We start from the raw sequence: 12,150 nt of genomic DNA, 5'->3' as shown, positions 1-12,150 counted from the left end.
TGTGGTAGAGTGTAACTGCCTCTTCCTGTCCAAAAGCTGGGAGAGGAAGGAGCCTGCTTTCTGCTGAGCCTTTCAACCCAAAACTATTTTGTGGAAGAAGGGAAACCTTTCAATTACTCTTGAAGGAGGTACCTTTTCCAAGGAAGAACCCATCTAAAGAAGATCTCTCTATTTCCACTGTTTCCATCAACCCCGACTGAGCAGAAGTTTATCCAAAGACTGTTGGTGTGGGGTCTGAGGTGTCCACCTCAGGGCTGGGTCCAGCTCAGGGTAAACTCAGTCAATTTGAGTTCATCCTTAGTCAACTTGGAGAAAACTTTGGACAACCAGATAAACCAACAAGGAAGGATTTTTGTGATAAGTAGAATAGAGAGGTTTTGAGATATTTAGCCAGAAGAGAGAGCTGGTAGAGAGCCTCAAGATCTTGAAGACTCAATCTTGAGATGGATGTAGGGAGAAGGGAGGAGTATTAGAACTTGGGGCATCCTCATTTCTAAATCCTACCTCCTTACCCTTGTTAATTAATAAATCAGTTACTTTTATAATAATTAGTCTTGTAAGACTTGTGGGGGGGGCAGCTGGGTAGCTCAGTGGATTGAGAGTCAGGCCTAGAGATGGGAGGCCCTAGGTTCAAATCCGACACTTCCCAGCTATGTCACCCTGGGCTTAAAAAATAGACTTGTGTATGAGTTATCTGGCCTTGTGGGTAAGATTTACTCTCCCTTACTTCACTACAGGGAACTGTGATACTTATAAATAGCTAAGTATCAAACCCAGTTCCCTAGGATGGATAACAACATCCATCCACTTCAGTTATATACCCCATTACTTCAACTGGCAAGCCAGCCAGGATACTTCACTAGTAAGGTAATAAGAGCAAATGGCACTAATACAAGTTAGGATAATATAAATGCAGAAGGTCAAGGAGTCAGACAGAAGGATATGTCAATCAAGCAGGGAAAGGTAAGAAGGGAAGGAAGAATTGGGAGGTAGGGCAAGGTTTGAGCTGATCTTAGAAAGAAAATGTCAATACTAAGGAATATGGAAAGAATTTATTCCAGGAATGGAATGGGGCATGGTCAATGAAGCTCTTCAGAGCCAGGAGAAGGCAATATGAGGTTCAATATGAATCTATCATTGTTAGACTATCCAAATTTGTACTGCAAGCCTGATATGTCCCCTCATGAAGCTTGCAGCACACAAGAGATCTACCTAAGACACAAAGCTACCAGTTGGGAAACAATCTTTCTGGACTAAGATTTCTTTTTAATAACTCATAACAAAATAAAGGACATTTTGGAAAACATTTAAGGAGAAAAAAGAACTTCTTTAGCCAAGGAACTGGAACGTGGAACAAAACAAAGCATGTATTTTCTGAAAGGAAAGAAGATGCTCTGTACCTTCTAAATTGTTATATGGATACTTTGGGGATTTGTGATCTCCTTTTCACTTCATCTCTGCCCATCAGGCTAACTCACGATGTAAAGTTTTTTTCCCCTTCATAAATCCTCCATAGAGTAAATCTACTGTGGGTCCAAGAGGTCTTACTCTCTTCTATGTCTTTTTTCACATCTGCAAGGTTCCAGTGCAACCCTGAAGCTATCTATCTATTTGCCTCTCATGATTGCTACATCCTGTCATATGAGTTCATTAATAATAATAGCTAGTATTTTCACAGTGCTTTTAAGGTCTGCAAAGTCCTTTACAAATAAAACACAATTGATCCTGATAACCACCATGGGATTATTATTATTATTACCTCTTATTTTAAAAATGGGAACCTGAAGTAGTCTGTCAATTATTATTTATTCAGAATCTACTATGGGCACTATGCTAAGTGCTGAGGATAGAAGAAAATGAAAATGACAGTCCCTGCCCTCAAGCTCCTCCCAACCTGATGGGGGAGACAATAAACAAATATGTACTAACAAGTCATATACAGTATAAAGTAGTAATGCATGCCACATATTCAACCATTTGAAGGCACGACGATCATCCACCGCCACCTCAAGTCTTCTCTTCATTAGCCAGAAGTCCCCTTCATTCTTCTATGTTTTACTTGAGAAAGTTATTTTTCACTACCTGTACTTTCTCCTCCTCTCTTTATATAACTCTGTGTATGAACATAATCAGTCACTCAATAACAGGCAATAACAATCCTGTGGGGAAAAATACTGCAATAATGCATTAGGTGAGGGTAAATTGGTAATGAGATGGAATAAAGAGAGTTTACAACCACAATCTAAGGATTGTGGATTTAGAAAAGTGAATTCAATTGTGAATATTTTCTTTTGTGCCAGGAAGAAAAAGAAATAAAGTTTTGGAATGAAAAAGAACTTTTTACCTGATATTGAGTAACTTCAGAGCATTAAGCAATACTCCTTTTTTCACATCAAAATCTATTTTCTGATCAGTTCCAAAGCTAGGGGCTCGATTAATCTGAAAATGACAAAGGAGAAAGAAGTTGTATGTTAAATGTCAATGAATATAAGCATCAACAACGAATTGGTTCCATCAAAACACTTTAGGTGAAACATCACAAGGAACAGCTAATTCCAAAGGAACACAGCTATAAATGTAATTCTATCAGAGGATAGGGTTTCATAACATTGTGGAAGAGGTTGGTCATAACACACGTAAGAGTTTGGTCATAACACATGTAACCTTTGGTTAAATGAAAGGTGCCACAACTACTAACACAGTATTGTGAAAATTCACAGATGGAGTATTTGGATTTGGAAAGGATCTTAAAAGAACACTTAATCTACACTCCTTCATTTTATTAAAAGAGGAAACTGAGATTGGAGGGTAGTTGAGTGGGAGGGGAGGTTAAGTGATATATCTAAGGTTCTACAGCTTAGCTTCCAACAGAAACAGAATCTCACCTGTTTTCTGAATACAAATCCAATGCTTTTCCCACTACACCATTATTTATTACACATAATAATTTTTGTTATCCTGCTAACTTGATGCTGTCTTTAATATTAAAATCCTTGCATTTCACTTTTCTCTTAAATAGATCTTTCTCCAATTTCTTGAAGATTTCAGAAAACAAAAAATTGTTTTTTCAGCATTTGCCTTACTGATGATATGAGGGCACCATCTGGTGGTGAAAAGGAAAATTGCATGATAACCTGCATAAGGATTTCTTTTAAGTGCTTGGTGGGAAAAGTAAAATTAAGAATTTTTGCCATTTTGCTTTCAGTCTGTTTTTTTTCTTTCATACTACAGAAATTGGTTCTGGTGGATCCTTCCCTTCAAAAGTATCAAGTCCGGCTCCCTCATTTTTACAGATGAGAAACACAGGGGTCAAGTAACTTGCCCCAAGTAACAGAATCACAGAAATGTTTGAGTTGGAATGAACCTTAAAGGACACAGGTAGTCACTGACTCCATTTTTCATGTGAAAAGAGTGAGACTCAGAAAATCAAGGTGACCTAAACCAATTCAAATAGAATTAGATCTGTGATTGCACTGATGAAACAGACTTCACTGTCAGTCAAAAAGCATTTGGTAAGTACCTAGAAGGTCTCAGGCTCTTTCCTGAGAATAGAAATAAAAGCAAGACAGAGAGTCTGTGCTTTCCAGGTGCTCACAGCCTAATGGGAGAAATAACAAACCGGCAAGCTCCTCCTCACAAATAAGATGTCTGCGAGATATTGGAGAGAGTCAACAGAGAGAACACTAGAATTAAGGGAGAATGAGAAAGGCTTCCTGTATTAGAAGGTGGAGTTTTATTCTGGGCCTTGGAGGAAGCCTGAGGAACTGGGAGATGGAGATGAGGGCAAAGAGAATTCTAGGCATTGGAGGCAGTCAGTGAAAATGTACAAAGTTGGTTGGATGTTGCTCTTGAATGAGGTATAACAAGGAAGCCAGGATCACAAGATCTCAAGAGTATGTGGCGCTGTGTAAGGCATTGGAAGACTGGACAATTAGTTGGGGGGTTAAATTATGAAGGGCTTTGAAAAACAGAGATTCTATACTTAATGCTGGTACTGATAAGGAGCCACTAGAATTTATGAAATTGTGCAGAGGGGCTAACATGCTCAAACCTCTGCTTTGGGCATATGCACTTGAGACCTGAGTGAAGGATGGACCACAGCAAAGTCTTGAGGTAGGGAGGCTATTGCAAAACTCTAAGCTTGAGGCAGAAAAGATCTGCAGAGGGACAGTGGGAGTGTCAGAGGAGATGTAGGAGGTGAAGACAAGAGATGTCACCAAATTTAAAGTGACAGGTCTTGGATTCCATATGCAGTGAGAGAGAATGAGGAGTTGAACATTGTACCTGAATGACTGGAAGGATAATGGAATCACAGTAATGGAAAAGTTAGAGAGAGGAGAAAAGATAATGAGTTCGGTTTGGGGCAAGTTGAATTTAAGACATCTAGAGGACATCCAGTCTAAGATGTGCAATAGACTGCTGGAGATACGGGACTAGAAATTAGAACAGCGATTAGGGGTAGATAAGTAAATCTGAGAATCATCAGAATAGAGGGGATCATCAAACTAATCAAATCAAATAATAAAGAGGGAGAAGAAAACTCCTCAGGACAGGGACCTGGAGACACTCAGTCAGTGGGCAAAACATGGACAAACATCCAACAAAGACGACTGAGTAGTCAGAAAGCTAAAAGAAGAATCAGGAGAAGATAATGTCATCTGGAGAGAATAGAGCATTCAGGAGAAAGTGGTGATTGACAGTATCAAAGGTTGTAGAGAAGTCAATAAATATAAGGACTGAGAAAGGGCCATTAAGTTTAGCAATTAAGACATTGGTGATTTTGGAGATAGCTGAATGATGATGTTAGAAGCCAGAATGCAGAGTCAAGAGAATAAAGGAAAGAAAGAAGCAGCATCAATTGTAGAAGCCTTCTTAAGGAGTTTAGTCACATAAAAGAGAAGAGACTTGGGATGATAACTAGAGAAGGTGGATACAATGAAGGTTTTTTTTTGAGAATGAGGAAGGCATGTACACATGTGTAGGGAGAACAGAAGGGAGAAACTGAAGACAAATGAGAGTACAAAAAGAAAAAAGGAATTTTTCAGGATGAGGCCAGGTGGAATGGGATCTTGTGCAGGGAGAGGAGTTTGCCTCAGCAGAAGAAGGGCCACTTTTTTTTATGTGGACAGAGGTGAAGATTCTAATGGGTTCTGTATCTGGTAATGATAAGCTGTGAATGAGCTCAATTTTTTCAGTGAATTATGAGACAAAGTTTTCAGCTAAGAAGATGGAATAGGGAGACAATGAGCCAAGGGAAATCTGAAGAGGAATTAAATGGTTTTGGTAACACCACTGTGAGATAGTGAGTTAAATAGGAGAGTATAAAAGGATTGCCTTACAGTAGTGAGGACCAAGTTGAGATCGCATGACATAAATTTGTCCTCGACCCAATCAGCCTAGTTTCATGATCTCCACAGTACATGAACAGGAGCTCAGGCAGTAGATAGTAGGAAGCCCAATGCTAAAGATTAACAGGGTAAGATCAGAGATAAGACAAGGGGTCAAAGAACTCAAGAGAAAAGGACAGTGTGGAGTTGGACTGTTTCACTAAACTGGAGAGGGGAGAAAAATAGTTTAAGAGTGATACAGTCTGAGGAAGAACTAATAGTTCTGAGGAATTGACATATCAGAGGTCACTATGAGGATGACGGAAAGCGGGCTAGGGTTACAAGGTGGAGAATATGATCAGATAAGGGAATTTCAGTGTTTATATACTCCATATGAGTAGGCTTTTATCCATACAGGTAGGCATCTTCTCTGCTCCTGAAAGTCCAAGAGCACTGCCCAAAGCATCAAGAGTTAAGTCACAGGCAGTATATTTCAGAAATAGGGCCTGAATCTAGGTCTTCCTGGTTCCAAGAGAAGCAGCACTCTACTGCTTCACTCTGCCTTTCACAAGAGTAAGAATTATCTACTTATATTTATGTAGCCCCCTAAGGTTTACACAGCATTTTACACTCATTATCTCACTTGCTCATAGTTGAATTTATTCGGTAAAACATAAGCACCTTGAGGGCAAGTGCTGTTCATTTTTCTATCTACTCCCCAGCAAAGATAGCTAATTACCACAGATACTTTATTTTGTAAATGTCTGTCAAGATGAATTGAATCCTAATAAATCATTAAGTTTAAACCAGCTATCAGGTCTCCTTATTCCCAGGGTCCCATGCTTCCCCGATCCATTATTTGCTGCCTACAAATTAATAACAAACTCAAACCAAATGTCATATGCAAAACCTTGACCATGAACTGGAGAAACTGAGATCCCTAAAGATTAAAACATTTAGTCAATAGCAAATGATGAAGAAAAAACTCAAGTTTCTCCCTTTTTTCCCATCTCAATGGGTTGGTCATGTCTCTGTGCAAAGGAACTGCTGAACTAAGTTCTTATGACTTGGGGGCAAGATTTTAAATTCAAAAGGTATTTTTTTTAAAGCTCAAAATTTTAAAACCTAGATAAAAATTCTGCTCTCCTTCTGGGATCTTAATGCAATTTAAATGTATTAGTTTAATGCGGGAGGAGGGAAGAGAAGACTGTAAAATGGTGTCATCCAGCTATTAAGACAGGCTAAGTATATTTAAGTGGTTCATTTACCATGCGTCAAAAGGGAATATCCTTCTGAAAACAGTATCACACCTTGAAGTGTGTCTCTCATGCTGCCCTGCCATCCCAGGATAGTTGGTCCCTCTTTCCCTTCTTAAGTAATCTTTTCCTCATTTTGAAATAAGTAGGGGGAAATTGCAAATGGCTGGTGAGTGAAAAGTTTTTCCTCTGGGAAAAGCATCAATAGCATGCTAATGACATCCACCAAGGCTCACTGAGGCAACTCTCTGAGCCTCCAACCTCAGCAGGGGTCATCACGCCTCAACTATCCAACTGTGGCACAAAGACAGACAAGGAATTTGGGATGGCCTGAACAGCAGAGAGAAAAATTATACTGTGGATTTATATGATGCTACTGTTAAGAACTGCTTTGTTATAGGTGAATTTCAGAAATAGAAAAGGAGCATTGGAGATCATCTATTCTAACTCTCTTACATCAAAAATTGTGAAATGGAGCCCTCCCTCCAAGAGGCTAAGTAAGGATTTGCCCAAGACTATATCCCCTCATCAGTGGCACAGCTGTGACAAAACGTCCTGGCTCCTCGCTTTCAGTCCAAGGTCATTTCATACTACTATTTTGCCTCTAGAACATATAGCAGGGTGGTATAGAAGAAGATGTTCTGTACTTGGATATGAGGGAATTGGACTCAAACCCTCCTCTACCAATGGGTACCTTTAGAAGATCACATCAACTCTTTGAGATATTTTCCTCATTTGTAAAGGGAGTGGAGGGGATTACATGACCTCTAAAATCCCTTTGAGTTTTAAAACTATGATCTGGTGTGATCCTAGGAATGCCTACAGACCCCACCCCTTCAGTGACATATCTTTGAAAGGAAAAAAAAATGTGTGAATTATCTGTGTGTATATCTAAGATGTCCTCCAAGTTTTAAGTTTAAAATTACACTCAGACTTTGGGGACACCTTGCATGACTTTATGTATGTAAAGACTGAAAAATAAATGATCCTAAATACATAAAGTATACACAGGCTTTATAAAGTCAGATTCAGACAGGGTTAGGGAGCTGTAGGGAAAAAAAGTGTGATCAATACGGAGATCTATAAACAACAGTATTATTACTTCCATTTAAAAGTTTTAAATTTTATAAAGTTTACATATTTCAAAATATGCTTTCCTTATATTATTTCATTTGATCCTGATTATTACCCTATAATGAAGTTACCAGAGTAAATATTACTCCTAGTTTTGTTTTGTTTAGGGTTTTTTGGATTGGACTGTAATTTCATTCTAATTCACTATGAGAAAACTCCTTCTCCTGTCTACAGCCCTTGTTCAGCCAGAGGTACCTGGAGGCCACCCTCCAGGTGAGACTGACTCGGGTTCACTTAGCCAGTATGTGCCAAAGGCAAGATTGGAACTCATAGATTCCTGATTCCCAAGTCCAGCCCTCTATTCACTGTGCCACATTCTCTCTCTAAAGAATCAGGACCCTACTAACTTATTATATTAAGTTGGGACAGTGACCAAGCGTCAATGGGGAAATGATGAACTTTGGGATTTGGGAGGAACAGCATAAGATCTTGGATCCATTCAGAATATTACAGTTGTGGCAAGAAGAAAGGGGTCCACCAAAGAGAAGGCAGGAACATGAACACAAACTATACTTATGTTGTAATTTTGTCTAAAAGGTTAGTGGTGGGGGAAGGAGGAGGAGGAGACTGGGCAGGTTTGATAAGGAGAGTGTTTATCTGGACTGAGAGGGAGGCAACCTTTTTTTTCAGGGTATTAGAATGGTTATAGGTGTGCTTGTACATGTTTGTATTTGGGCTGTGTCTAATTTAGCAAGCTGGAACCTAAAGAGAAACTTTCTGAACCTCAAAAATAGGGCTCGTGTCTCCTGGAGTCAGGAATGAAAAGAGCCATGGGAGTAGAAGAAACTATCTGTCCTAAAGGAAGGTCTTTCTGTATTGGTCTTTCTGTAGTATGACTACCAGGGTGAGCCCAACAAGGGTTATGCCTAATAACCAAAAGAAGAGACTAATGAGAAGCTAGCTTTTCTCCCATATCATCTCATATGTGCAGAAAAAAACAGAATCATAAGCTTTAGAGTAAGAAGGAACCTTGGTGGTCAACTATTCCAATCTGCCACCTGGAATGGTCCCTTCTATCACATCTAAAGATATATGTTCATTCATCTAGCTTCTACATGAATACTTAAGAGTGATGGAGGTCTCACTGCCTCCAAAGGTGGCTGATTTCATGGTGGAGTAGGGACAATCTTTAGAAAGTTGAATTTTACTTATTTTCTTTGACTTGTTTGTGATTCTTATGCTTGGCCAAAATTTACCTTTTATCTGACTGTTCTACTTATTCCTTCTGGAGCCACAGAACAGGGAAGGGCCAGGACCAGATTAGACAATCTCTTCCCTACATGATGGACTGTCCTTTAATCAGCTGAAGACAACTAGATGTTTTGTCCCATCTTTCTCCATTCTGAATACACTCTGTTCCATTACTAGCTAGCATATGTAAAGCGTATTGCAAACCTTAAAACACTCTATTTAAATGCTCACATTAGTTCACCCTTCCTCTCCTGACCTTGGACAAGTGACCTCCCCTCTCGGGGCCTCAGGTTTTTCATTTATCAAATGTGGGGTGTTAGACTAGACGGTCTCCAATGTCTCTTAGCAGGCCAAATCTATGATCCCTTGATCCTCCCATCATTCCTCATGTGACACGGCTTTCATGCCTGTCAGCATTCTGCTCACGGCCCCTCTGAGCCTGCTCCACTTTGCCAGTGTCCTTCTGTGACACCCAGAACTGTATTTCAGTTTCCACAAGATTGTATATGGGAGGTAAGTGAAAAGCAATGATTGAAAGGCACCATGACTTGCCCACCTTCCCCTTCTGCTGGGGCTGAGTGTTGGGGTAGCCTGGATTAAAAGGTAACCCTCATATCACAGCTTTACCAAGACTCCAACTGGCTTATTTCCTCCTTTCAATCTGCTCTGACTACCAGAGCTTGCCCCTGCATTAACAGACACCAAATGACCAATTTTCTCTCCATAAGTTCGAACCTTCCTTAGGCTCACGACCTCTCAGTTCTTCCCCCAGACACATCAGGGAACTGATCACTAAGAGTTAAATTGCAGAGGCTACACTGATAATTTTAGGCTCTGTAAAAATAGAGTTTATCAGGACTGAATGGAATGGGGAATATGGATCTTCTTTTGGAGTTTAATATACTAGTAGGAGAATCAACTTACACAGACGGAAAAAACTGGCTCCGAGTGCCCAGTTACACTTTGGCTTCCAAAATTATTCCTAGAGGAAGGAGCAAGCCAATTTCATTCCAATCCCTCAATAGCTACTAGTCTTTTCTTCCCTTGACTCTAACTAGGGTTTTTGATTTTTCTTCTCCACAAAGCAAACATAGAAAAAGTTTGTCATTATATTCATGGTTGTAGCCAAACATTCAAGGAGATATTTTTTAAAGCCCCATAATTCACCTGGTGTATAAGAAATAGAAGATAACTGAAGGAGAGCACTCTTCCCCCCCCTGCCCCTCCCAGAAGCTCTAGGCAAGCCTGTAAGGATTTCCAGAAATGTCTATGCCCTTAGGACTTAATTGTTAGCTCTTTTCCTTTTATACAAACTAGAGTTCTTATGATAGGGTTAGCTGTTTAGAGGCAGACAGCTTTCTGCAGCACTTGCCTCAGTCCAAAGTTTGTTAATATCTACTTGAAGTTGAGGCAGTGATAAACTGGAAGAAATAGGAGGCACAGGCATTTAATTCACCAAACACAAGACTTTAATAAAGAAACGGTAAGAATTTTGCTATTAGCCAATTCAGACAAAATAAATTCCTTGGACCCAAGACTCTAAAGCAGAAAATAAATGAAAACAATGAAAAATTTTCTAAGTATTTAGGATCAAAGATCTTGGACTAGAAAAGTCCACCCCACCCTCCCATTTTACAGATGAGTATTAATGAGGTCCAGAGATGCAAAATGATTTATCTGTAATCACAAAAACTGAGGCAAACAGGGTTAAGTGACTTGCCCAGCTAGTAAGTGGCTGAAGCCAGATTTGAACTCAGGAAAATGAATCTTCCCGGCTTGAGGTCCAGAACCCCATCTCACATACTAGCAGCTGCTTAATAAGTGCTTTTTTTTATTGATTTCAATCGCAACAAAATATGACCAGAGGTGACTCTGGGGTGGGTCTGTGAGCAAGGGTTCTGGCACGCTGCTGGCAGCCTTCCACACTAGAGATTCTCTGGCCCCTGGTTTCCTTCAGCCTTCGCATCACATCCCCCCCAAGCCTGACACATCTTCAGGGTCTACACTCTCCAAAGCACCAGGATGTGGGCATGGAAATCACTGGACACTCACAAAGGTACCAGCATTTGTCCTGGCCCACCATCTGTCTGCAGAAGAGCTCACTGAGATGATCAAAAAGAAAACATCAGAACCGAGTTAAAGCTCCTGCAAAGGAAGGCTTTGGGAAATGAGCCCAAGAGCCACGGAAGGGGCACAGGAGATTTTTCTCTGCAGCCCAGAGCCTTGCTCACCCTCCCAAGGACAGACTCCTCTACTTGCCTGGCACTGAAGGACATTGTGCCGAGGAAAGATAACAGCTTTTCAAAATCATTTCTTGTTTTTTTTTCTTCTAATTTTTTTTTCTTCTCTGATTCCCAAACCTGGCAAAACTAAAGGGTTTCCTTCGATCCTTAAATTCCAATAGCTTGAAGCTTCATTTGTAACAAAATGTAAAACCTTTATGAAGGGATTGGCAAGTTTCATTTGAATAAACAATACTATTAAATACAGTTTATGAAATATGATTATCTTGGGATGAAGGCCATTCAAACATTACTATTCCATCTGAAACCTTTGAGTGCCTTAAAAACTCTTCATCAAGGCAAAGCACTGTGTCTATTTCTACTTTCCCAATATTTTGTGGGAGTTGCAAGAGGACAGGAGAAGACATGAAAGGCACTGCCTTTCCCCTTTGAAATTTCCAGAAATGTTATCTCCAGTATATTCAGTACTTCCATCTCTGAAAGGAATTGAATGAGAAATGAAGCCACAATCTGCTTTCTTCCACTTGGTGGCGCCAAAGGTCTTTGTATAAGGCACAGCTAGAATTTGCTGGAAAAACCATTTTCATCCAGTTTTCTCACTGATCTAAACAATGTTGATTTGGCCAGAGCTAGGAGCTGTTGTGGCTATATTTTTGTGGTTATTATAATTAATCAGGGCTGAAGAAAGAGTGACTAGAAAATGAAGATCCTTTCTCTCTCTTATCTTTCCAAACTTTGGTTTCATGAATCTTAATGTGGGCTGGGGGGGTTGGGGGGGATGTATATTTTCAGGATTTCAATGCTAAAGAGCCTTTAAAAGGTTCAGTTAACTTTCAATTATGTTGCTAATGGAGAGGTCTGTGGGGAGGATGCTTAAAAAAAAAAACAGTTTAGTTAACTGGTTTCTAAAGTCCTTTCCCAGGAGGCTGGCTGGGAAATATCTCCCAAACCCAGTCCCCAAGCCGGGCCCCAGTCCCTCGCCCACCTCTCCTGGGTCAG

The 12,150-nt window shown here is 40.0% G+C and overlaps 1 protein-coding gene across 1 annotated transcript in view; it reads right to left on the bottom strand.

Moving 5' to 3' along the window:
• Nucleotides 1-12,150, bottom strand: part of TTLL7 (tubulin tyrosine ligase like 7) — a 114,636-nt gene that overhangs the window by 70,994 nt on the left and 31,492 nt on the right. The window contains exon 9 of the mRNA XM_044674312.1: nucleotides 2,345-2,439. Within this exon, the coding sequence (XP_044530247.1) occupies nucleotides 2,345-2,439 (95 nt within the window). The remainder of the gene's footprint in view (nucleotides 1-2,344; nucleotides 2,440-12,150) is intronic.

The sequence above is a fragment of the Gracilinanus agilis genome, chromosome 4 (assembly GCF_016433145.1).
Source record: "Gracilinanus agilis isolate LMUSP501 chromosome 4, AgileGrace, whole genome shotgun sequence".
NCBI classification, from domain to species: Eukaryota; Metazoa; Chordata; class Mammalia; order Didelphimorphia; family Didelphidae; genus Gracilinanus; species Gracilinanus agilis.
The sequence above is the reverse complement of the archived record's forward strand: the minus strand, read 5'-3'. Positions and strand labels throughout refer to the sequence as shown.